The 26,239-nt window shown below is 39.1% G+C and overlaps 1 protein-coding gene across 8 annotated transcripts in view; it reads left to right on the top strand.

The window, feature by feature from the left end:
• DOCK10 (dedicator of cytokinesis 10) overlaps positions 1-26,239 on the top strand; it is a gene marked incomplete at its 5' end in the record, with an annotated part of 279,536 nt that overhangs the window by 154,977 nt on the left and 98,320 nt on the right. For 7 of the 8 annotated variants that reach the window (XM_079924877.1, XM_079924875.1, XM_079924873.1 and 4 more), the window contains 8 exons: positions 2,484-2,566; positions 13,331-13,403; positions 13,678-13,800; positions 14,046-14,180; positions 23,096-23,279; positions 24,534-24,619; positions 24,894-24,977; positions 25,097-25,252. In XM_079924877.1, the coding sequence (XP_079781003.1) occupies positions 2,484-2,566; positions 13,331-13,403; positions 13,678-13,800; positions 14,046-14,180; positions 23,096-23,279; positions 24,534-24,619; positions 24,894-24,977; positions 25,097-25,252 (924 nt within the window). The remainder of the gene's footprint in view (positions 1-2,483; positions 2,567-13,330; positions 13,404-13,677; positions 13,801-14,045; positions 14,181-23,095; positions 23,280-24,533; positions 24,620-24,893; positions 24,978-25,096; positions 25,253-26,239) is intronic. The other variant, XM_079924879.1, reaches the window with a different exon arrangement.

Below are 26,239 nucleotides of genomic sequence, written 5' to 3'. Positions count from 1 at the left end.
CTGTAGCTCCTGGTTCAGTGCAGTACCCTCTGTTCGCATTTTTTTTGTAAAGAATATACGTTGGTTTGGCAGTTTTTTATCAAGAATCTTTAAAATACTTTGAGTACTCTATCCTAAGAAAATGATCCAAAATGGGTCAAACTTGGGGGAAAATGGGAGGACCAAATTCATGAAGAAACACTCTGAAGCATCTTTTTCTACAATGGCACAAAATTTGCAGTAGCCATAGTAACTGCTCACTCTGTCCTCTTCTATAAGTCTTTGCTCAAATGTCACCTTCTTTGTAAGACTTACCCTAACCATTCTATTTAAATTGTCCCTCCTTCCCCAACTCCATCCATCCCCCTTCTTCTGCTTTATTTTTCACATGACACTTGGCATTTCCTGATACATGACACAATTTGCTTATTTTTGTGTTTGTTGACCAGCTCTTCACAGGGGCACACTTTTCAAGAGGGCATGAATTTGTGTCCCTTGTTCACTGATGTATTTGCATCACCTGGAAAAACGCCGGGCACACAGTATGGGTTCAATAATGTTTATTGACCAAATTAATGAATGGATGGTTTCCAAAACTAAGAGACCTGGTTGGTAAATTAGGGTATGAGACTTTATTCTACTTATTTAAAGTGGTCATAAAATTTAGAAAGCAAAAGTTAAAAAATCTTTAGAATATGGCTTTAGGTGAATAAAAACAATATTCCAATTCAAATATATACTTAGAGGAGAACTAGGTAAAACTACGCACCAGAAAAAAAAAAAAGATTGAAAGGGAATGCAAAAAAGGGGTGGGTTTTATGCTTTTTGTTTTCCATTGTGTATCGATTGAGAACTACAGAAAAGTGTAGAGAAAGGAAAGTAAGTGAGAGAGGGTGGGAAAGAGCCGTGATCATGAACGTTTTGCCCTCTTGGGTTGCGATGCTGTGGACCTTTGTGATCCTTGCCTGAATTCCTGGCATCTTTATCGAAAATGAAGATGGAACTTTTTAGCCAGGGAGCATATCAAGGTCCAGTTTTCCTTTTATTTCCAGAGACGTGTGGTTTGCACAGTTGGCTCAGGCATTGGCAAGTTAAGAAATTTAATTTGAGCTAAACATTAAGTTTTGTTCACATTCCTCCTCTCCATCCAAAGTCGGTACACATCCCCTGAATCCTCTTTGACTGTTATCCACATCCATTTGTCTTGTTGCTGTTCTGTTTTTAATCTCTTCTTTTCTCCTGTCCCCCTGCCGCCATCCCGCCACTCCTGTCTTTGTCCTAGTCTCATGCATTGTTTGCCCTCAGTCCCCATTTGCATCGGGGTGTTTCCCTGAACAGATAAAGCTATGGTGCTGAGGAAGTTCAAGGCTAGAGAAATCCAGTGCGGCTAAGGACCCCTAACCCTTCTCCCTGCCTTTCCTGTGCCTCTTGAGCCAGGTGCCCGCACCCTATGTTCTCCACCCTCCTTTCTACACCCCGCTGTGAGCCACTCCTTCCCACTTTCTGTTTCTGCAAAGACAGTGCCCGTGCTTTCTTTGCTCTAACCCTTCCACACCTTGAGTAATGACTCTCCTGAAGAGCTCTCATTTGCTGTCCCCTTCTTGGTTACAAAGACAATCAGAGGTCTTATCTCTCACATTGCAGTAAGTTTATTACTCCTCATTTTTTCCCACTAATGCTAGAGGACAGAGTCTCCTTATCATCCTGGTGTTGCTGTTTAATCCCCAGATTTACGTAATTTTAGAATCTAAAGGAATCTTAAAAGCCAGCTAGTGAAATCCCTATTACCACTCTGTGGTCAGTACTGTGACAGGCACAGGGTCGGTGTTTGGGAAATATTTGCCGTGAGTAACTACTGTAAACTCAGCCATCATGAACCGCTCTAAGATAATTCTTTTGTGCTATTAACATTGTTTTTTAAAAGTTTTTTGGTCATCTTTTATTCACATATATTTATAAAGTTGATGAATAATCAGGGAGAAGGTTAGGCCCAGAAGGCAATGAGGTAAAACTAGAAAACTCATTTCAAGCTGACAGCAGGGTTGATATAAAGAGGAAAAGGATAGGTTACTGATGCAGGAATAAGAAGAAATGGGCTAAAATTATGATGAAAGGATAGCATATAAATAATAACATATTTCACTGCTAAGAACTGTTACATAAAGGAAGGCTTTCCAAGGAAAGCTGAAAAATGATGATACTTGAGGTTAGTGACATATCCGGTTATGATTCAGAGGATGATTAAATTAGGCTTTCCTTAATGGAGAAAAATAGAATAAATATGTTAAACAGTTCCTCCTCTAGGAGTCTGGGAAAGGTTAGATTTTCCTTTCACTGGAAAATGAAATGATTATAATGCTCAAGCCCCTTCTCTACCTTAAAATTGCTAACATAGCTACCTTAACATTAACCCGGAGATTACGAGCACTGAATGCACTGTGCTTCTTTATCAGGACAGCTGCTCTTTGAATGATCATTTTTAATTGCCATTGTTTTCCTTTCAGGCTTGTAAATTTTACAGTTCCCAGTGGTATGTGGTAAACTACAAATACGAACAGTATTCTGGAGACATTCGACAGTTACCTCGGTAAGAACCTGTTATGATTACTTCTTGGGTTTTTCCATATATAAGCTGTGTTCCCTAAATTCTGCCACTGTTCATGAATACATCTACGTTAATCTAGTATCAAGGTATGTTTTACAAAATTTAAAAGTAAAAGTCACGATGGAACATTTTGTTCAACAATGTATTGCTTGTAACCTCACAGAATTGGGGTGAGAGATACGTATACTCATTTAGGTTTTGAACAAAGTTTGAAAGTACCATGTCATTCTTTTGTGAGCTGTCTTTTCAATAGCAGATACAAGAGAATTTAAAAAGTAAAATTTGGACCAGAAATTTTTTCTGACAATGTTCTGTATATAGCATTCAGATTTGCCACTGGTTTCATGTATTTTCACTCTGGGATATCAAAGGGCACAAAAGTAAACAACCTCCACAGGAATGATAAATGTCTAAGAACAGCAAAAAGGAAAAACAAACACCTACTATTTTCCGGATTATGGGGAAATAAAGTCTTTAGGAAAAGGTGATATTGTTCTGCAACTGCCCAGATGTCACCTCTATAAAGAATTTGCTCACCTGACCAACTACCTGACCTAGGGTAGTCATTTATTCTGTGTCTGTGTCTCCCACTAAAGTTAACCCCCCCCCCCAAAGGGCAGGGACTCTTCCTCGCAGAATCCCCTGCAGGCCTAGGAGAATGCCTGGCACATAGTAGGTGTGCAATAATTACTTATTGGATAAGTAAACTGAGAGAGGAACAAATTTTAAAATATAATAATCCTGGGTGGGCTTGGAGCTGCTTAAATTCAAAGAACTGCAAAGAACTGGAATCTCCCAACACACTGGTTCATCAAACTAAAATGATGTGCATCATCCAGAAAAAACACTTAAGACAGTCAAAAGTTAATTTTTTATTAACACTCCCTCAAGTGAAACTTTGAGGTCATACACATTGCAGCTAACTTTTTAATGGACACGTGGTTTAGATTTGGACACCACTTTCTAAGATTTTCCGTGCCCCGAGAAACATCTTTTCCAGACTGGGATACTTGGAAGTGCTGTTCTCAACTCCTGGAGGCAGAATTTGAAGTGGAGGGGGTGTTATGGAGTAGCTCTGGGAAGGTGACATTTGGGCTCAGATCTGAAGGAACCGTAGCTACCAGCACTGCAATCTCCAGAAAACGGTTCCCAGGGGAAACAGCAGGGGCAAAGGCCATGAGGTGGGAACCAGAGTGGTCATTCTGAGACCGGACCTAAGGGTTGGTGAAACCATGGAACTAGGCAGGGGACCTCGTGGGTCCTGAAAAGGAGCTGGATTTTATTCTCATTGCAACAGAAGACTAGAAATTTGTAACCTGGAGTGTGACATGATCTGGTTTACCTCTTTAAGAAATTACCTCCTCTTCTCTATGGAGAATGGGATTGTAGCAGTGAGAATTAAAAAACAGAAAAAAAAAAAAAGAGAAGCAGGCCATTTCTTTTGGAGTAGTGTTACTGTGAAGAGCAAAGCAATGTTCCTCTAAAACAGCAAGTCTTTATTCAAAACAGTGGCTGTTAACTTTCACCAAATATCTGAACATTCCTTTAGATTCTGGTCACTCCTAAAAGATAACTTCCTTAAACTTCATGTTGGGAAGGTCTCATCACACCCTAGGCCTTCAAGAATAATTATTACGTTCAGTATGTCTGGGCCTTAGTCGTACACCTTTTGGAGCTGCAATTGAAAAGCAAAGCATTTTTTAACATCGAGACTTCTTCTTTCTGAAAATAGTACTGAGAAGTGGTTACAACTTGTAAGCCATGTCCAAGCACTTGGAAGACTGCATATAAAGGGAGAGAGTGTAGAAAGAGGTGTTCAGCTGCCATTTGGCATAAATGCCTTCCTGCTGTCCTTAGGTCTATTGAAATCTTTAATGGCTTTTTCCCCAAACACTGTTCATCTTTTCTTGTATTCATGATGCCATAAAGAAAAATAAATTAATTTAAAAATTCACATGCACTATATTCTTCCTCTGTGAAAACAATAAAGAAGGCACCTCCAGTCAGAACAGGGTCTGGATATCATTGTTGAATTGGAATTCTTGTAAAGCACGAGAAGGAATCTCATGAGAAGAAATGCAAAAGTAACCAAAATATTGCTGAAAATTTCCCTGACTTTAACTAAAGGATGTGGAAGTTGCTACCAAGAAAGGGAAGCATAAGACTGCCGCTAAGTGAGAAACTGTAGTGAACTCTATATGGTATGTTCAAAATGAAAATCAGAAGTTCTAGAATAATCCTCATGTATCCCCTGAACGAATGAAGACTGTAACATTGAATAGTAAAACTATTTTTTAAATGATTTTACAAAGCTAAGCACTTCCCACTAAAGACTACACATATTTAGGTCAGTAGTGGGAACATAATTTACTTGGGCCTTCTGAGACTATTAGAAGTAAATCATTTTCATGCCTCCTGGATTAGAAGAATTCTCCTATGTCTGCTACCAATTTAAGCTGATCATTTCTTTTTATGGATTGCTGAGGCTTTAAAATAAAAACTTGGAATTATGGGGAAGTAAAATATGATATGTGTTCATCTCCCTCATTTTTAGTCTTTAAGTTTAAAATTGTGCTATTATCCACTCTTAAGAACCTCATTGTTTTAGTGTCTGTTCATAGGAAGATATTGGAGAGAGACTTTATTTCAGGCTAGAATGTAAAATGTAAAGACTTCACACATTAGAAATAAAAATTGGCACTGCAATTGGTGTTCCTAGGAAACAAGAATGTCATAAAAAAAAAGTATGATGCCAAAGCAGCCAAGAATATACAATGGGGAAAGGATAGTCTCTTCAATAAACATTGGGAAAGCTGACAGCAACAAGTAAAAGAATGAAACTAGACTATCTTACACCATACATGAAATTAACTAAAAATGGATTTACTACTTGAGTATAAGACCAGAAGCCATAAAACTCCTGGGTAAAACCATAGGCAATAAGCTCCTTGACATTGGTTTTGGCAATGATGTTTTTGGATCTGACTCCAAAAGCAAAGGCAACAAAAGCAAAAATAAACAAATGAGACTACATCAAATTAAAAAGCTTCTGCACAACAAAGGAAATCATCAAAAAAATGAAAAGCAACCTACTGAATGGGAGAAATATTTGCAAATCATATACCTGATAAGGGGTTAATATATAAAATATACAAAGAACTCATACAACTCAGTGGCAAAAAAAAAAAAACCAACAACGATCTTATTAAAAAATAGGAAGAGGATCTGAATAGACATTTTCCCAGAGAAGACATACAGATGGCCAACCGGTACATGAAAGGATGCTCAACGTCACTAATCACCAGGGAAATGCAAATCAAAACCACAATGAATTATCTCCTCACACCTGTTAGAATGGCTATTATCAAAACAACCAGAGATAACAAGTGTTGGTAAGGATGTGGAGAAAATGGAACCCTTGTGCACTCTTGGTAGGAACGTAAACTGGTGTAGCCACTACGAAAAACAGTATGGAGATTCCTCAAAAAATTAAAAATGGAGCTACCATATGATTCAGCAATTCCACTTCTGGGTATTTATTTGAAGAAAACAAAAACACTAATTCGAAAAGATATACACACCCCCATGTTCATTACAGCATTATTTACACTAGCCAAGATACAGAAACAACTTAAGTGTCCACTGATGGATGAAAATGTGGCATATATACACAATGGAATACTATTCGGTGATAAAAAAGAATGAAATCTTGCCACTTTTGATGACATGCGTGGACCTGAAGGGCACTGTGCTGAGTGAAATAAGTCAGAGAAAGACAAAAGCCATATGATCTCACTCATATGTGGAATTTAAAAACAAAACCAGAAAAAAAAAAAATAGCAAGCTCACAGATACAGAGAACAGACTGATTAGTTGTCAGAGGTGAGGTGAAGGGGATCAAAAAGGTACAAACGTCCAGTTATAAAATAAATAAGTCAATGGTAATGGAACGTACAGCTTGGTGACTAGAGTTAACAATACTGTATCGAATATTTGAAAGTTGCCAAGAGAGTAGATCTTAAAAGTCCTCATCACACACAAAAAAATTCTTCGTAGCTATGCATGGTAACGATGTCAACTAGACTTATTGTGGTGATTATTTCACAGCATATACAAATACAGAATCATTATTTTGTACACCTAAAACTAGCATAATGTCATCTGTCAATTTTACCTCAATTTAAAAAATGTGAAACAAGCAAAAAAATATGATGCCACAGTTTTCATTAATCTGCAGGCTAAAATACAGAGATAAATGACATACTTAAAAAAGTTTTACCACAGCTGGGTGGATATAAAGAAAATTTCATAGAGTATATTTTGTGATGGATAGAAGATCAATTAAAATGGAACCTATAGGGCTTCCCTGGTGGTGCAGTGATTGAGAGTCCGCCTGCCGATGCAGGGGCGCGGGTTCGTGCCCCGGTCCGGGAAGACCCCACGTGCCGCAGAGTGGCTGGGCCAGTGAGCCATGGCCGCTGAGCCTGCGCGTCCGGAGCCTGTGCTCCGCAACGGGAGAGGCCGCAGCGGTGAGAGGCCCGCGTACCGCAAAGAAAAAAAAAAAAAAATGGAACCTGTATAGTTGGGCTGACTTGGAACCAATTTTTTTTTAAATAAAAGAAGACTTCTTGAGTGTCGACAGTGAGCCAGAATGTGCTGGGTGCCATATGTACATTATCTCATTTAACACGCATGACCCCACGGAGTAGGAACTGTTTTCCCTGTTGTATAAAGGAATGCAGAGCATCGAGAGGGTTAGTAACTTGCCCCCAGCCTCACTCCAGTCAGGCATCTCCACACTCCTTATATGAGGTATAGGAGGTAATTTGGGTATAGAAATGAGAAATAAGACTGACCAGAAATGAAAACTAACGTTGGGTCCAATCACCGGAAGGTGAGGCCCCTGCTGAGCCCTCTGTCTCTGGAGCCCAAAGGCCCTTAGAGACCCACAGCGGTCTTGGGGGAAGAATTTTACCTTCAGCAGCCAGAGGTGCTTATCTTTTAGTGACATCCAGAAGAGAGAAAGGTCATGCTTAATGGCCCTGCAGATATGAGACTGAGTAGTGATGATGGTTACTTAAGGACAAGGAGGCCGTGCCCTGTGGGTCAGTGGGAAGAGGGACGGGAAAGAAGAGCTCTCAGTAGCACCCATGTCTAAACCCTCCGCCAAGTGTGCTGCAGGGCATTTTCTTACAAGGCTGGCCTCCCCTCCTGTCTCTCTCCCTCCCTCACTGTGCTCCAGCCCCACCAGCGGTCCACTCTTGGGTGCTGCAAGCCTGATCCTTCCTCAAGACCTTTGCTCGCCATTCCCTGTGCCAGAATGATCTTCCCCCAGATCATCACATGGCTGGCTTCTTCTCATTTTCAACCATCTGTGGCCATCTGTGACCACCCCTTCTAAACCTGGCTTCTGCCACCCCTACCTGGATCACTCTTTTCTCCTCTTTAATTTTCTTCCCAACCATTTTCATCCAGGGAAATTACCTTGTTTATTTATGCTTAATTACCGACTCTCTCCTCCCTTAGAAGGCGAGCTTACTCAGCTTGGGGATTTATCTTCCGATACGTGGTTGTCATTATTGCAGGTCTTCTATGTGACAGGTACTATCTGGAAACTGGATCATTTAGTGACGAGGAGGAATAGCCTCCAAGAATTAACACAGCTCTCAACTCACAGTGAATTTGATCAAGCAAACAGATTTAAGGAAAGCCAGCAATGAAAAACCATGCACATTCACCCATCCCACACCCCTAGATATGACCTATATTGACACTCCCTGGTCTGCACATTTTTTTTAATGAACAATAAGGTCTGCATGAATATGACTAAGGATTAATGTAGTTGGTTGAGTTTTGCTAGTGACCTCATTGGTTTTATCTGTCATATCTTATGATTTATTTTTGAGTCATAATACTTAAGTGAACTGGAAAGGAAAACTTAAAGTTTGGTTTTATGCAAGAGTTTGGAGACCTCACAAATTGTAATATCGTAACATTTGGGAAATTAAAAAAAATTTTTTAGTATTTGTATGAAGCCGCCTTCTCTCTTTTCAAAATCATCTGTCCTTCAAACATACCAGGGGAAAGTTCTTGAGAAATTCATACTCACTATTTTCTTTGAGAATAGTTATATATATTTTTGCACAATTTCTTAAAATTTTGCTTAGTATTAAAAAAAATTCAGGGAACGTCATTTTTCTTCAACACCTTTAAAAAAATCCCCCCTGTATCTTACTATGCAAATTTTCAAACATACAAAAAATGTTGGAAAACTTATACAATGAACACCCATATTCTCACCATCTAGAATGTATCTTTTACATTTTGCTGGATGTATTTAATGACATTATGCATCCATCCACCCATCCCTCTTGCCATCCACCAGTCCATCTTATATTTTGATCATTTCAAAGTGAGCTTAAAGTACCAACACACTGTCTGCTGCCTTTCTGAACACTTTAGAATGCATACCATTAACTAGAAACATATATGTTTACAGTTTACTTTTTTTTTCTTTTGAGGGAAACTTTAGGAGGTGAGACACAAGTTGTAAGTGAACCACTGGATGACTTTGACTATGAATACACCTGTGCACCTGAAACCCCTGCTGACATAAGGGACATTATCATCACCTTCAAAGAGTTCATAGCTACCCCTTCCTTGTCAGTCCTCACCCCTACTTCCCTCTCTCCCCAGGGACAACCACTGTTCTGATTTTCTTCACCACAGATTGCTATTACATATTCTAGAACTTTATATTCTAGAACTTTATTTTTTGGAATCATGCTGTAGGTATTCCTGTGTTTCTGACTTCTTTGACTCAGCATGATGTTCTGAGTGATATCCATGTTGTTGCACGTGTCAGTAGCTCCTTTCCCCTTCTGAGTAACATTCCTTTTGTGTGTTGATCTACTATAGTTTGTTTAGCCGTTCTCCTGTCAATACAGCATTTTCAGCTGAGTTGTGCATAAGTCACTTTAAAATCATGGACTTTTGTGAAACTTTGGCTATGATTTATAGGCTATCTCAGTTGTTATTTTCAATTCTCTGTTGGGAGATTTGTGGAAAAACCCTCACAAGTATTTAACCTTATGGACTGAGATTCATGAAAACCCTATTTTGTTTCCTTAATTGTTTGTTATTTCATTGCTAGTTTGAAAGGCTGTTCCTTCTCTCCTTTCTTTACACTTTTATAACTATCTTTGCAGAAATGAGAGTTGGACTGTGGATCATGGCCTCTATTGCAAGCCACAATTATCAAGAACAAATGCCTATAAAATTATTCTTTGGTAAGAAAGAAAAGAAAGGATAAACCATGCTGGCAAAAGAGGACAGAGTAAAGAATTCAGAAATGAATAGAACTGCCTCAAGGTCAAAGGGAGACGGGCAGGAAAGGACTAGCATATAATTTAGGGCCACCCCGGAGCCAAACATTGACCTTCCAGTTCAAGTTTGTCTTTGCTGCCTCATCCTCAGTTTTCCCTACTCATCCCTTTATCTTTCACTTGGGATGTTTCCTTAATAGTGCCTTTACTGCCCTGCCATCATTTTAAGAATCCTGGAACACTCATGTCTCCTCCTCTGCAGACAAATTACTTTGAATAATTGCTCTGAAATAAGCCCTTTGAACCTGCCTCTGAATCTCAGGCAGTGTGTCACCTCTGGAAGGAGCAAGGGTTGAGGAAAGGGTTGTGTTTATGTGCTTTATTTTGCCCATCAAATGAAAAGGCAAAAGGAACTGCTTCTGGTTCAAGGAGTGTCAAGATGTTGTTAAGGAGAAGAGGAGTATTTTTGGTGGGATGGGGAGAATTTCCCAGTGGTCCCAAAATAACAGTGTGATCTGTTACCTGTTCTGCCTTCATATAAGGTTGACCCTAACCAAAAGAGGCAGAACAAGTTAACATCAGTGGCAGTTGGCCCAAACTTGAGTATCTCTAAGGTTCTGCAAGAAGGAGAAAGAACTACAGGTACACCAGGATCCTTTGCAAGAGAAAAATGGCTGCAGTCATACTTAACATGCTTATTAAAGATGGTTTGGACTAATCTGTCCTTGATACAGGAAGTATCGTTTCAGAGATAAGGCTTCTGACCCCATCTCTTTCACTATGTGTTTATGTGAGTAACTGTTATGGACTTCGTTTTCTTCTCAGCAAAATAACAAGATTAGACTAGATGTGGATTCCCAGTATTTGTGTCCAAAAGTCTGATTATACACATATACATTTGAATAAAAAGCAATATGCTACTTAGTACATATTTAGACTTCAGTACAAAATCTCTGTTATCTTGGTATATATTTTTGAGCTTGCAAATAAATCATGGATGAGGAAGGTTGTATTATATATTAATATGTTTTTGAAATTTGGACTAACACATACCCATGCAAGTAAATTCATACACATTAATTAACAAGTATTTATTGATCACTTACCCTTACCATGTTTCTGAACCTGTTGTGATGATAACCTCGAAATACACATTTCCTACCACTCTTCTTTCAAGCCTCTGGCTTTGAAATAAAACTGTTACCATCTGCAACTACTTATCTATGGGTCTTGGGATGTCCTATCAAGACTGTGGAACCAAAACAAAATAGAGAAATAAATTGGAATTAGGACTGAAGTGAGACTCTAGATATCATTTATAACACTCAATATCAAGTACTGTGTACCCCAGAATAGCTTTATTTTTATTAGTTATGAATTTTAGTAGCAAGGGACTTTCATTAATTTGAATTTATAGGATAAATTCACAATAATAAGATACTTTTTAAAAACCTATTTAACATGTTGGAGGTGCCTCTTAGGATTTTGATCACCAAAAATGTGTCCTACTGCTAAAAAGAACATCGCCAAGATGCCTTCCAAAAACAAAAGTTTAAGTTATACCTTTTCATATTATCTCACTTCTGTGATATCCTTGTTCATCTTGCCTCTCAATAATTCAGTCAGCAAACGCATATTGATCGTGTCTACAACAGGAAAGAAAAAAGCCGAGTGAGACGTAGATGGGACTTTATTAGAGTCACTGGCTTTAAGAAATGTATAATCTGCTGGAGGGCTAAGACAGGCATCCAAATAACAGAACCAGGCAAGCATCATAAGAGACGTACGCTCAACATCTACAGGAAGACAGTCCTAATTCTGTAGATCCAGGACACCTTCATGGAAATGACTTTGGGAGCACAAACTCTTACCAATATCGTTCAGCCTTAAAAAGGAACGAAATCCTGATACACTCCCCAACATGAATGAACCTTGAAGACATTATGCTAAGTGAAATAAGCCAGCCACAAAAAAGACAAATATTGCATGACTCCACTCATATGAAGTACCAAGAATAGTTCATTTCATAGAGATAGAAAGTAGAATGATAACCCGGGACTGGGGAAAGGGAAAAATGGGGAATTATTGTTTAATGGGTACAGAGTCAGTTTGGGAATAAAAGTGGTCTGGAGATGGACAGTGGAGATGGTTGTACAGTGTGAATCTACTTAATGCTACTGAACTGTGCACTTAAAAAGAGTTAAAATAGTAATTCTTCTGTTATGTATATTTTACCACAATAGAAAAAACATTGATCAGGTACGGAGGATGTGGTTCTGATCTCAGGCTTTTCTACAGTTTGATAGTGAGGACGGTGTTTTTTGTGCTCTTTCTCTGCTGTGAACTGGGAATGGGCATTTCTGTGTCTTTCAGAAGGAGGGTACAGAATATTTTGAATCCGTTTGAGTCCACTGAATCCCTGTGTGAATGCACGGCTTGGTGATTTTATGAGCACATATATAATATATATATATGTGTGTGTGTACATATACGTATACACATGTATGTATAGACATATATGAATACATATAAAGAGTCCTTGGTCACTCCCCTTGCTATCTGGAACACCATCAACATAGGAAGCCATTTGTAATGGGAATACTGAATGTGCCCCTGGGCTTTTTTCTCAATAGTCAACTTCTGAGATTGCTTCTACATAATATAAATCATTTTAAAGAAAACACATCTCCCGTGCCACTCTCCGTGTAGGATTTTCTAGTTAGGTATAAAGGAATGCCTGAATTTTGGATGATACTGTCTGGTTTCCATTCAACCATGTGTTATGAGGTAGAATCAAGCCAAGGGAAGTTTATTTCTGTCTTATTTTACCATTTATAGGGCCAAGTGTACACTCTTACTCCTCTGGGCTCGTCAGTGATGCTCTAAGAGGCTTTACTGTGCTACCATGGAAATCCCCAAAGCTAGCACAATTGCTGCTAAGTCACGTTGGTGCAGGCTTCTGGGAGAGGCCAAGGTTAGGGGAGCAGCGCAGCCTGGTGGCCAGAGCCCTGGTGGTTCTTCAAATGACTGTCCTGTAGCCTTGTATATGTCACATAAAAGCAAAAGGGGAAAAAAAAAAGGTAATGAAAATATCAGTACTTTATATTCCACTTCAAAATATGGAGGAAGGAAAATATAAATCACCAAGCCCTTAAAATTGTCCCACTTACCTTTGTGTAATTAAAAAGGACATGTGTAAATCTGTATAAATAGTAACTGTGGTTTAAAATGGAGATTTAATTTCTGGAGATAAGAAATAATGGTGTAAGGGGAAAGTTAATACTTCCAAAGGAAATGGGCCCCTCACGAGATTATATTATTTTATAAAAACGTGTAAGGAAGCCACCACAATAGCTGTTACCCAGCTGAAAGCAATGTCTCAAATGACACATCAGAATCTTTTTTTTTTTTTTAATATCAGAGCAGAATACAAACCAGAGAAACTTCCTTCACATTCCTTTGAGGTTGACCATGAAGATGCTGATAAGGATGAAGTAAGTAAATGGTTGAAAGTGAAATGTTTAAAACATGAGGATAATTAGCTCCTGTCTTTCACTAGCGTGTTTCAAATTCAGACCAGTTTCTCCTAAAGCTGCAGTAGCTGTTGGTGTGAAGGCTTTTAGATAAAATGAATCACGTGTTTTGAAATTGAACATGATTTCTTAAGATGAGTCAAATAGAGAAAAAGGAGTCTCGTTTTTAAGCACAGTGTCTAAGATCTGGGATTCACAGAAGATGGCTGTGATGCTAATGATGTCTTCTGTACAGGATACCACTTCTCACTCATCCTCCAAGGGCGGAGGGGGAATGGGAGGAACTGGAGTTTTCAAGTCTGGCTGGCTCTACAAGGGGAATTTTAACAGCACCGTGAATAATACCGTTACCGTTCGGGTAAGGAGACATCAAGACTCATCTTTGTTTCTGCCACCTTTCTTCACTCCCTCCTCCACTTCGGTCACAGAACAGAGGAGAGCCATTTGCATTGAGTTTTATTCATGTCATATTTTATTTATGAGAAAGGAGGATGTTCTTCTCTAGAACAGTGCCCTAGAAACGTAGCACTCTTGAAGGAATTAGAAGTAGTCTAATTGCTGTGAATTTGAACTACCTCCTTACATTTTTTTCCCTTTATTTAGTCATTCAAAAAGCGCTTCTTCCAGCTGACTCAGTTGCCAGATAATTCCTACATCATGAATTTTTACAAAGATGAAAAAATATCCAAAGAACCCAAAGGTTGCATCTTTTTGGATTCCTGTACAGGTGTGGTACAGGTGAGTAGAGATCTCTTTTCCCCCGAGTTTTTTTAATCGAAAAGTGTGTTCATCCAATCATTATTCATTCATTCCAAAAATATGTATGGAGTATCTGATATGAGCCGAGAACTGTTTCAAACTCTAAGGATTCAGTGGAGAGCAAGGCAGCCTAGATACCTGCTTTCACAAAACTCATTTCAATAAAGTAAGGAAAACAGAAAATACGTAAAGAAAGAAATAAACAGAATGGAATGATTGGTAAAATCTGGAATAAAGAAAATAAACAGGGTTACAGAAGGTAGAGAGACGATGGTGAGGTGGCAAAGGAATTTTTATGCTGCAGAAGTGAGAAAAACATTTATGAAGAGAAAATATTTGATCTAGAGATTAAAGAATAAGCAGGGGCAGCAAATGCAAAGGTCCTGAGGCAAGAGCAAGTCTGCTATACTCAAGGCAAAGAGGAAAATTACCACCTGCATGGCTGCAGTGTGGAGATCCACCAAGCTAAAGAATTCAGTAAGATTATATGTAAATCACATCGTTCAAAGAAGGCTCTTCATGAATGTTATCTTTATTATTAGGTAATAAGTAATAAGATAGTAAATTTACAGTGTGTAAATACATCATCCTTCTTCAAAGAGCAGGTTTCTTCAAAGGCAAGGATTACATTGATTCTCAAGAGTTAATCTCAGAAACAGACACAGTGCCTGTAACAGACAATACTGTTCTGCAAAGCCTTGGTCCTCAAAGTATTGCCCTTAGTATTAAATTTGACATGGACCACGGTGGCAAAGGGAAGCAAAATAATTCCATAGGCCTCACTTGGACATCTTATTTTCAAAAATTTTATCCTACTTTGATGAAATAGCTATCCTTATTCTCGCTCATGTAAAAATTGAAGCAATAAGTGTTTTAGCAGTCTTCCCTCAAATTTCACATTAAGACTCTGGTCCATTTAGGTTGAGGGTCATAGGCCACCAGGAACAATTCTTTATCTTATCACCAAGCTACAGGCATTCACATAACTTGCTACATGGCTGAGATTACATTTTGGATTAATACCAGGGGCACTCAGTTGTGTGAATGCAAAATAGAGTTCTCTTTAGTCACTCAAGCCTAGTCTATTTCTGGATGGTTTATCCATTAAAATCTGGAATTTCTCCAGAAAGTAATAATGCTGCACTTTAAAAGGAAAGAATTAATTAAGTGTTGCTGAGCCCTCCACTAGAAATGAAAGATAACTGCTTTTTAACACAGATGCCAGCTTTCCTTATGGAAAGGGCAATAAGGATCTTAATGGAGGGTGGAGATAGTTTTCTATTGTTGGTCACAAAGGAGACTCTTTGGCTTTAGAAATATGAAATAATACTTTAACAATAGGTTAAAGATCAATAACTACATTTTACAGACATTGAGCTGAAAAACTCATTTTCTTTTCTATTTGTACTTCCAAACTTGCTCTAGCAAATGAGTCATCATCTTCTAAGAAGTATCATTGTAGCCCTTGTTAGGTATCAAGTTTGCAGAGATATGAATTATTGTGTAATTTCTTCTTCCAAGAACCATGTAACTCTGTTGAACACACAGTTAGTTAGTGCTCTAATCTGACCTTCCACTACAGGTACCTTTTCTCCATCACATCTTAGACTGTGTTTCAGTCTCTGCTTAAGCAGTACCTTGAAAAGAGAATGTCTTCTAAGGAAAACGTAAGCTTGGGGTTTTTACTGGTCGATGTTCGAATCCTAGTTTCACCATTTACTATCTGAGAGCCTTGAGTAAGTTACTCAAGCTCTTTGATTTTTGGTGTCTCATCTGTGAAACCAAAATAAATGTGCTAACATGTGATAAGGATCTGGGAGATAGTGTGTCCTCAGCCATCCTTTCCTAGTCTTTCCATTAATTACAAAGGTCACAACTTTGAGAGATAAACACCCCATCGTGGGAAAGCCCTTCTAGAAAATATTGATTCACCTTCCTGAAATATCTACCTAAACTTGCTAATTTATCCATTTCTTTCTTCATTCATTCATTCATCCAGCAAACTTATTTAGTGCTTATGACATGCAGGAACTGTGCTTAAGCATTAGGAATTCCCTGCTGAAATCATGACCAGAGAAGGACATAGGCTCATAACTCACTATTACACAGTTTCTCAAGAGCTATAATGGAGGTATAAATGGCACTTTCTATGGAATGTTCTAGGAACATGGAACAGTGATAAACTCTTCTGGGTTGGCTGGAAGGATGCATAGAAAAAATGGGCATATAGGTAGGAATCTCCAAGGTAGATTTTACACCTTCAAGCACAACTGAATAATCCTACTTCACTTTCCAATAGATATTAGCCATTCAAGTACCCGGGAACATGTATTTTATCTCTTAAAGGGTTTGGCTCTGTATCCCTGTATTTGTATTCCTCTTTATCAAGAGCTTGTTACCCTTTATAGAGGGAGGGGCCTTTAGCTTCTTGAGATCACTTTGGGAAGGTAGACATCTGGGTCCCTTGTCACCTTATGTCTGCCAGTTCTTATGTATTTGCTTACAGCTCTTTCTAACTTGTAAGTTTTGCATCTGGAAAAAAAGATACTGAATCAGAGAGTGCAAGTTTAGTCATTGCTCCAGCAAGTTCTCAGGCACAAAATGTGCCTAGAGACGACACACGTACACACAGAAGCACAAAGCAAATGAATAATAGGATGAATCAGACCTATTTTGTCAAGAATCATTGTCAGTTGCCCTTGAATAAAACAGAGAAGAGAAACAAAGAGTTTGCCTCAGGAAGTGCTACCTACCACCCAGCATTCTCAGGGCATTCATGCACATAAGAGTCTTGAGTGAACAAGCCTTTTACTTTGCTTCATTCAGACCCATTCTATATCACTGTGCTTTCCTAAGAATAATCCTTGGAATTCTTAGAAATATATTTCAAGGGTGACTTCAAATAGAGAGAAACGCCTACCCAGAGACTTCAGGTGACATTTATGATTGGAAATTTCCTGGATCTTGGTAAAATAGAGACCTAACAGTAGTTTTCCTCTTTTTTGTAATGTCATCAAACAGTACTAGATCTGTTTCACACCCCTCATTCCCAGTCTGAAGCAGAACTTCCAATTTTTGCTACTTCAGTTTTGATTTGAGACTAAGGCCTATTTGGACCTAAGCTATCCTATCTTGTTCTGTGAGAGTCTTCTCATTCATTCATTCATTCATTGGTCCATCCATCCATCCATTCCAGATCCTGCCACTGCGAAGGGAGTGAATAGCCCAGGAATCCCAGCTACCTAGGGTTCCTACCTCAACAGTGACAATGACTGATGTCACTTGATAGATAAAGGCTTAAATGAGGGTGGTGTGGTGCTGAATGCTGTTGATTTCCTCCTAGGTGCTGATCTTCCACCTTGTGGATGTGGGTTCTAAGACAACGGCCTTAGGGGCTTAACCAGAGTCTAGAAAGTCAGATGCCTTCTGCAGCTCAGGCCACTACAGGAAGGAAGTAGGGTCAGCTGTGAGGTAACAGGAGCAGCTCAGACTGTGTGTGCCCGTATAAAGGCAGTCAAACTGGGAGGGAAAACAATGTGTACCTCCCAAGGACAATAAATTTAGAAGCCCCCCATAAACCCCCCATTAGCAAACCTTGGCTGTAAAGAATCTGACTTCCCATGATAACAATAAAAACCAGAATGACACTTGTAATCTTCTTCATCTGATACATTATTTGACAACGGTTGATGGAACATGCATTATTATTGTCCCAATTTATTAAAATAAAACTCAGCGAGATAAAGCGGCTTGCCCAAGTCACAGAGCTAATAAATGGAAAAATTACATTTGAGGCAGAAGAATGTCCAAAGTTACAGAAAGATGCCCAAGGAAATGCTTTGGTGATCATACATCCAGTGGACATGCTTGCATAGATACATACATTCATCCTACATAAGCCGCATAGGCAGAAGAAACACTACAAAGATAGGTGCTGGTGTGTCATTTAAGCAGTGAGTTTTGGATGTAAGATTTATTTCAGCAAATATATATGGAAACTTTTGCTTTATGCAAAGCACTGTGGGAAAGCCAAACATGAATTAGATGTGGTTTGTGTCTTCAAAGAACTTCTGGCCTGTGGGAGAACAGAACAGATATAGCACATGCCTGAGTAATTAAACACGAGTGACACAGCTCAAACAATAGGTTCTGATAACATATGAAAGAAAGATATTACATTTATCACTGCATGATGCTACCTTATATTACACATATGTAATATATATATTGCTTATTTTTTCCTGACATTACATAACACTAGAATGTAAGTTCAATGAGGGCAAGCAGTTCTCTTGAACATTTTTAATGCTCTGTACTTGGCACATAGAAGGTAGCCAATATATCTTGGTCGAATGAATGAACAAATAAGCATACAGAGAATGGAAAGGACTGCATGGATGGTAACCATCAATACCAGTAACCTGGATTTGATGTTGTGTGTTTCCTCTTAAAACTCTTCTCTTGTTAAGGCAAAATTCTGTAAAAGATGCTAGCCACATAATAGGTACAGTGGCATATTTTGCTCGAATAACTTCCTTCAATATTCAGTCCTCCATTGGCTTTGGTGATTTTATTGGAGTGTCTATTTCAAAACTTTTCCAGATGAATATTGTGGAAAGAGACCAGTTTGCCACAACTCATTAAGCACACCATGTGGCATTAGGACATATTTCCAGTTTCCTTTTATTTATGAAGTCACGTAGATAGACTGTGGTGACCTTGAATGAACAAAGTAGTTTCATCGGTCGCAAAGGATACTGATTTCAGGGAAATAAAGGAAAATTTGAGGAGTAATAAGAAAATGATTACTTCTTGATTATCATTTTAATGACTTAAAATTGCATTTCAAGATTATAAAAATGACCCATTGGTTTTCTGCTTTGGGTTTTTCTTTTTTGCTGTTTTATACGCCATTATCTTGGAGATTACGGAGAGTGAGATGGAAAACCACTTAGGCATCGTAATCTTCCCCAACATAAGCTTCTCTGCACTGCAAGTAGTTCTGTTTCACTCCAAGGAGAAAAATAATTTGGCTTTTGAGAAGTTGTGAATAGAATATTTATTTCATTTATAAATATCCCTTTTTGAGAAACAAGGGCTTGTTATACTTTGCTCAAATTTTTTTAAAAATTTAATATATAATATTGTTGAAGTTGGCAATCACATTTAATTCATTTAAAGTACAGAAGGCAATTTAGGAAATCAAGTTTTGTTCTTATTTTGTCATGTTTGTTATTAGTTCCTTGACAGCTGCATTTGAAAGCAGGTTGCAGCTCAATCCACTTTTAATTTGGACCCAGTATAAGTACTGTACATAGCTTTGCATCTGCCTGTCCCCATTGTTTACAGCATCAAATTAGTCAAGCAGATTCTTTCTTTTATTTTCAAGACAGCCCTGAGACTTGTTTGCATTCTGCTATCCTCAGATGCTTTAGATCTGCTCTGAACTCTGGACATTTCTAGTTCTTTCCTGAGTGTCTATTTCTGTTCCTGTTGCTTTTTGAAGGATACAATACTATCATAGCAACGTGTCTCTTTTATACCTGCTCTCGGCCGTCTGTCTCTGCCCTCAGACCCTCTGTGTCAGTGCAGGTCACAGGCGGTTTTATGGACCTCCTTCTTCAGCACCCCAGGAAATGTGTGGGAGGATGTGTGGAGGGAGTCTGCCCCACTCCTCCTGCGGCAAGCATAGCTTTTAAGAATTTGCATTCTTAAAGAAGCTACCTGGAGGTTTGCTTTGCACAGGACCACCCCGCCTCTGTTTACACTGCAGCCAAAATGATCTCAAAATGCAACTGTGGTCTTTTACTAGTCAAGTCATCCTTTCTGTATTCTCACAGAACACAGAGGGTGCTGCAAGAATAGTAGTATTCTCAACACACCATTGTAAAGCAACTATACTCCAATAAAGATGTTAAAAAACAAAAAAAAGAATAGCAGTATTCTCATGTTGCAGTAACAATCCTGTTCTCAAAAAGAATTTTTATACCTTGATTTCATACGTCTTCTTCAATACATTCATACAAAAGTTAAGTACATTTATCTTCCAATTTCACATTTGGGTGATTAATTGGTTAACACCCATCGACCCTGTTCCAACACCTTGTCTGTTTTTGCCCAGCACAAAATGTAAACACGAGAGAACCTCTTTAAGAATGAATACTGTCACTGCACTGAGGATAACTAGTGAGCTTCTGCCCTTATCAGGCTCACGGGCTATTGAAAATGGCAGCCTGCAGGTGAGTCATTACAGGGCAAAGAAATAATAAAAATTGACAATAATACGAAAGTATGGACACGAGCAGAGAGCTTGTCCTTGGCAGTCTACAAAGTGCCATGTGAGCTGTGAGATTCCACAGTGAGGATCACGGTTAGCTTTTTAGCTAATTCTTCTTTCTCCTTCAATTCCCAATTTTTACTTTTTCTTGAGTCTTGTATGATGCCCTGCTGTCTACTTTCAGAAACCAGAACATCCCAGGCCATGGTTACCCATTTGGTGTGTGATTGTGCCAGGCAGGTGGCAAAGAAGGAGAAGGGCATCTGATGAGCATCTTCTTTGTGGCTGGTCATCTCAGGGGATGTTAAAGGATGAAGGGATTACTTCCTGTCTCCACCACTTGCTGCCCGTGTATCCCAAGCATATTTTCATTTGTCTTCCCAAGCCTCAATGTTACCATCTGTTAAATGGAATGATACAGTTTCTCTCACAGAGTTATTATGAGATTTAAATAAAATGGTGACCGAAATGGTCAGCACAGTGCCAGGTATATAGATGACAAGTGTTTAGTAAGTGTCATGTTTGTAGTAGTAGCCGTACTGTTGTGGGAGCTGAAAGGAGAACGCTATTTGGGGACGTTTTTAAGAGCCTCCCAAAGAAAGAGAACACGACCAGGAGTATATTAAAAATTATTCTTTCTTGGGCTTCCCTGGTGGCGCAGTGGTTCAGAGTCCGCCTGCCGATGCAGGGGACACGGGTTCGTGCCCCGGTCCGGGAAGATCCCACATGCTGCAGAGCGGCTGGGCCCGTGAGCCATGGCCGCTGAGCCTGCGCGTCCGGAGCCTGTGCTCCGCAATGGGAGAGGCCACAACAGTGAGAGGCCCGCGTACCGCAAAAACAAACAAACAAACAAACAAACAAATTATTCTTTCTTGCCACCAAGAAATAGCAATCCTGTTCTCAGAAAGAATTTATACCTTGATGTTTAGGCGCAACCCCGCACTATAGTGCCGTTCTCATCTTAGGGTTCTATTATTGTTTGTATTTTACTTATCTTAATTGTGTAGGCTTTGCTTTATTACAGTTGTGAGTTCTCTAAAGGCGTTAGAACAGTGTGGGTAAGAGTTGAATACTTGTATCGGAGGTACCTAGGAGTGAATTAAGTGTGGAACATCTTCAGTTCTTACAGCCACCGCGGGTTATATAACTCTAGTCTATATCATCAGGGGAAGTTTCTACTTTGCATTTGTATTTCTCATCTCATGGCAGAGTATATAAAACTGCTGTAATAATCTGCTTTTGTATTCCCTCTACTTTAAATGTGCTTCTTTGATCTTTAAACAGCTCACTTCTTTTTACAGATTTCACCTTCTGTGAAAGTTCAATCTAGAGTAGCTACTCATCGCATCAGACCATTTTAATTCTCTGCACAACAGAGAATCTTTGTTTTTCATTTGTTTGTTCATTTCTTCAATCATTCATTCATTCCCAACGAGAAGAACCTCTTCTGTCCCATTTATAAGATATGACTGTTTTGAACACACTGTTGTTGAATCCTTCTGTGTGAGAGCACTGGTACAGGACAGAGTGGTGACCCAGCTCTCATGGAGGCAGATGTAAGGGAGGACTATACTGTTCAAACAAACAAGTGAAAGTGAATAAGCATGTAATCCCAAACTGTTGTGAGTGCCCCGGAGGACAAGAACCTTGTCCTAACTGGGGAACTGGGGAAGGTTCACTGAGCAAGGATAAATTCACTTGAGATCTGAAGAGTGAATACAAGTCACGTAAGTACCTGAAGGGCAAACGTCGTGCCGTGTGCGAGAACCCAGGCATGGTGATTTGGGATGGGAGGGTTGCTTCAGGCCTTTGTGGCAGCAACAAAGCCTATGATGGGAGCACATCCAGGGAACTAGAACAAAGCCTCGTGGGTTGGCCACAAAATGCAAAGTAGAGATGTCAAGTTCGAGAAAAGTCTGGAGGTTGGTGGAGAAGCCAGAGACAGAGAAAGGAATTGGGGGTCCCTGGCCTATGGATGTCATTTAAAGCCATTGGCCCAGAGGAGAAAGGAAGGAGTCTAAGGCAGAGCTGAGGTCAGCATGACAAGTCAGCAAGATAAGGAAGAGCCAGTAGAGGTGACTGAAGAGTGGTGGCCATTCAGGAGGAAAGGAAACTAGCATAGAGTGTAGTCATGGAGAAACCCAGAGAGAGATGGGTTTCAAGAAGCCACTGTGTTAATTCTGATGAGAGGTCAAGGAAGATATGAAGAAAGAGATGTCCTTGGGTAGTACAGCAGCATAGAGTTTGTTGGTGATCTTGGCAAGTGCTGCCTCTGGGATACGATGGGGTCAAAAACCCAACTGGAGTGAGTTGTAGACAGAACACAAGGTGAGGAAGTGAAGGTAGCAACTCAAAGCAACTATTTGAAGAAGCTTAGAATATACTTCTCCACCTGCCTGAAGATGAAATTTTTGAGCCAACATGCTCATCCAATCAAGAAAAATGTACAAAAAGGCTTGAAAGAAACCAAACGAAATGATTCTTATCCAGCTAAATTTTTGTCTTGTTTTGGAAGATCTCCTTGAGGTCATCTACTCATGAGGAAAGACCCCGTTAAAAGCGTCTCCCACTCTCTAAGACTTGGTATCTGGTGTTTTTCTTTCTTTTCATGCCACAGAATAACAGACTAAGAAAATATGCCTTCGAATTGAAAATGAATGACCTGACCTATTTTGTGCTGGCGGCTGAAACGGAGTCAGATATGGAGGAGTGGATCCACAGCCTCAGCCGCATCCTGCAGATCAGTCCTGAGGGCCCCCCTCAGGGCAGAAGGAGCGCCGAGCTCACGGAGCTGGGGCTGGGTGAGCGCTTGCACACCCGCCTCCCTTCCCTCACGAAGTGCGCATTTGGTTCATTTCAGCTGCTACTAACCCTGGTAGCCGTCAGGTGTAGCTCTTCCAACCCTGAGCTATTCACTCCAGGAAATCACCCATAAACCTTTACTTTTACTCAATAGTGAGAGTCACCACACAGAGGTATGATTTTGAGTTGCCAGGCAATGCTTTGAGGCTGACATCCAGCCAATGATGTTAGGAACCATCGGTCAGCGGTATTAAAAATATACCCATGTCTGATGGAGTGTTAGAGGGGAGACTCTGTGTTTTATAGCCTTTCATCAAATTTAATTAATGAACATAATACTCTGTAATGGCAAATATGCATTCTTTCCTTTTAGTTGAAAGGCATCTTTCACGTGTGCTTTTGACCCCACTGAGATCAGCCTAGTTGTGGAAGTTCCATGAATTTTGCATGGTATTAGAGATTTTTATAAGACAGATTTTTTTTTTTCTGCCCATCCTAATTCTTTCGTCTAATTCTAATCCAGGCTAGGCAAAGAGAAGAGAACAAGAGAGAGGAAAGAGAGGATGAAAAGTAGGGGAGAAAACAGGTCTGTGGCCACATCGAAGACAAGTTCACCTTCAGAGTCAGTGATCCTAAAGGAAAATTACTTTAAGACATTTTTCATAACACATGATATGTTATTTTAAGTCTTTAAGTTCTGATAGTCTGTGTATCATATGAGAGAGTCATGAGATAATAAGGAAGAAAATTATGGTTGACTTTAATACAACTGCTATATATCATAGTAAGTGTTTTACATTCATGATTTGCTTACTAATGATCAACTAGAATATTAATGTTTACAGAGTCTTAGAGAGTTTAACTGAAGCTAGAATGTGGGTTTTACATTGATGGCCGAAGAGTCAGAATTATCCAAAATATATTCATATATAAGAAAACTTTAGTATGCATTACTGAACTGCGACAAGACAACCTCAAGTATAAATGTAGTATTGTAAGGGTCCATAGTTCTTATGGGCACAGGATGGTGTCATGGAGAGTGTCCCAAAATGAGCACCAGGACATCTGATTTCCAGGCCCAGTTCATCTAACAATACGGAATACTAGAGCCAGGACACAGTGAAGCCACCTCCTCACCAATATCCGTCCCCCATCGCTCTGGAGTCTAACCCAGTTGTTATATGTCACAGGCTAGAGAAAGGAATGATTCATGAGAACTGTTTAATAACCCAGTCTTGGTGTATCTTTTCAAGATTCCCTGGATAATTCTATAACGTGTGAATGCACACCGGAGGAAACAGATTCTTCAGAGAACAACCTACACCCAGACTTCACAAAAGTAATAAAGCTGACATTTTTCTATGAAAATAAATTCGAATTACTTATTGTTTATTGCTTTCATGGAAAAGATATAAATGCTTTCTTCTAAGATTTAGACTAAGAAACACAACAGTCAGAAAACAAAAGCATGTTTCTATAAGATTGTGGAGTGTTCATGGATGATATTAAAGCAGTGCTGATACTAAGGGGCTATTTCTTGGCCGTGTGGATGGAGCTGGGCCGTAAGTTTCCGGCTATTCAGATACTAAGAACTAACACAGTTTTCTCTGTAGTACCTCACAGAAACTGAAGAGATTGTCAAAGCAACTCGAAACGCGGAGAGGCTAAATCTGTTCTTGCTGGATCCAGATATAGATGTAAGTCGGAATTCTCTCTAAGCAGACAGGAACTTGATTCGTACAGTTGTGGTTTATAATTTAGAATCTCTTTTCTTATGATGGGTGTTTGTTGAGAAAAACTTTCCAAACTTTTTTAGAGCTTGAAGCTTCAGAAGAAGGATCTTTTAGAACCTGAGTTTGTGATCAAACCATTTGAAGAAAAAGCTGCCAAGAGAATCATGATCATTTGTAAAGCTCTCAACTTAAGTCTCCAGGGATGTGTTACAGAGAATGAAAACGATCCGGCAACAAATGTAAGTTTCTCTTCTGTTACATCCTATAGATGGCCAACATCACACCACCCTCGTTAAAATCTTTTATTCAATTCTTGATCTTTCCAGGCACTGAGTTCACACCCTCAATTGTACCAAGGGTATGATTGACAGCATTTTTCCACATGAAAGAATGCACAAGTTATGAAGTGGAATTGTCAGGACACTGCCATAGAATTTCCCTTTTAACTTAAGCATCGAAGGGATTATGCTCTAGGGTTCTTTCCATTAAGTCAGCACAGTGGTTCAGAGTTTCCAAAGATATTGTCTGTATCTTCTTGGAACTTGAGATGGCTTTTAAATTGATATTTTTATTTTAATATTTATGTGTTAATTTTCATGTATATTAGAGAATATTTATAATGAGCAGATCAACCCTGTGTTTTCACAGCTACTACTGCTTATGACAAGGCTAAATAGTGAATCCAGTAAAATAATACTATATAAATATTAAATAAATAATACACGTAAATGGTAGGGAAAAAAAGGTGCTTCACTGATATTTGGGAAACATCACTGTGCTCATTAAATCCATACAAGATTCCTCTTCTTACCAAGTGGGCTCTCTTGAGAGTTCACTCTTAGTATTCTAGGGGACAATTCTATACTAATTGTAAATGTATGTGTGGGAAGGGGACATTTTGTGAGCATAAATATTATTAAAGGTTGAACTATAAAAAAGGGAATAAAAAGCACTCATAATCCTAACATCAAAAATCATTGCTAATATATTGGTGTGTTCCCTTTCATTCTTTGTTAATGCGTTCTGTCCTCATTTCTCATAAAGCATCCCTCAATTGTCATCTTTCACCTTAAAGAAGAAAACTTATTTCCAGATCCATGACACAAGCCACATTTGCTTTCAAAAGGTAGAAACAGCATTAAGTTTTCTCTGCAGATTGCACACACAATCCTGTACATGCCTTTATTTATGATGTAGTAAAACGAGCCTCGTTAGTTTGACAGTGA

Source organism: Stenella coeruleoalba, assembly GCF_951394435.1.
Source record: "Stenella coeruleoalba genome assembly, chromosome: 6".
Taxonomy (NCBI): Eukaryota; Metazoa; Chordata; class Mammalia; order Artiodactyla; family Delphinidae; genus Stenella; species Stenella coeruleoalba.
The sequence above is the reverse complement of the archived record's forward strand: the minus strand, read 5'-3'. Positions and strand labels throughout refer to the sequence as shown.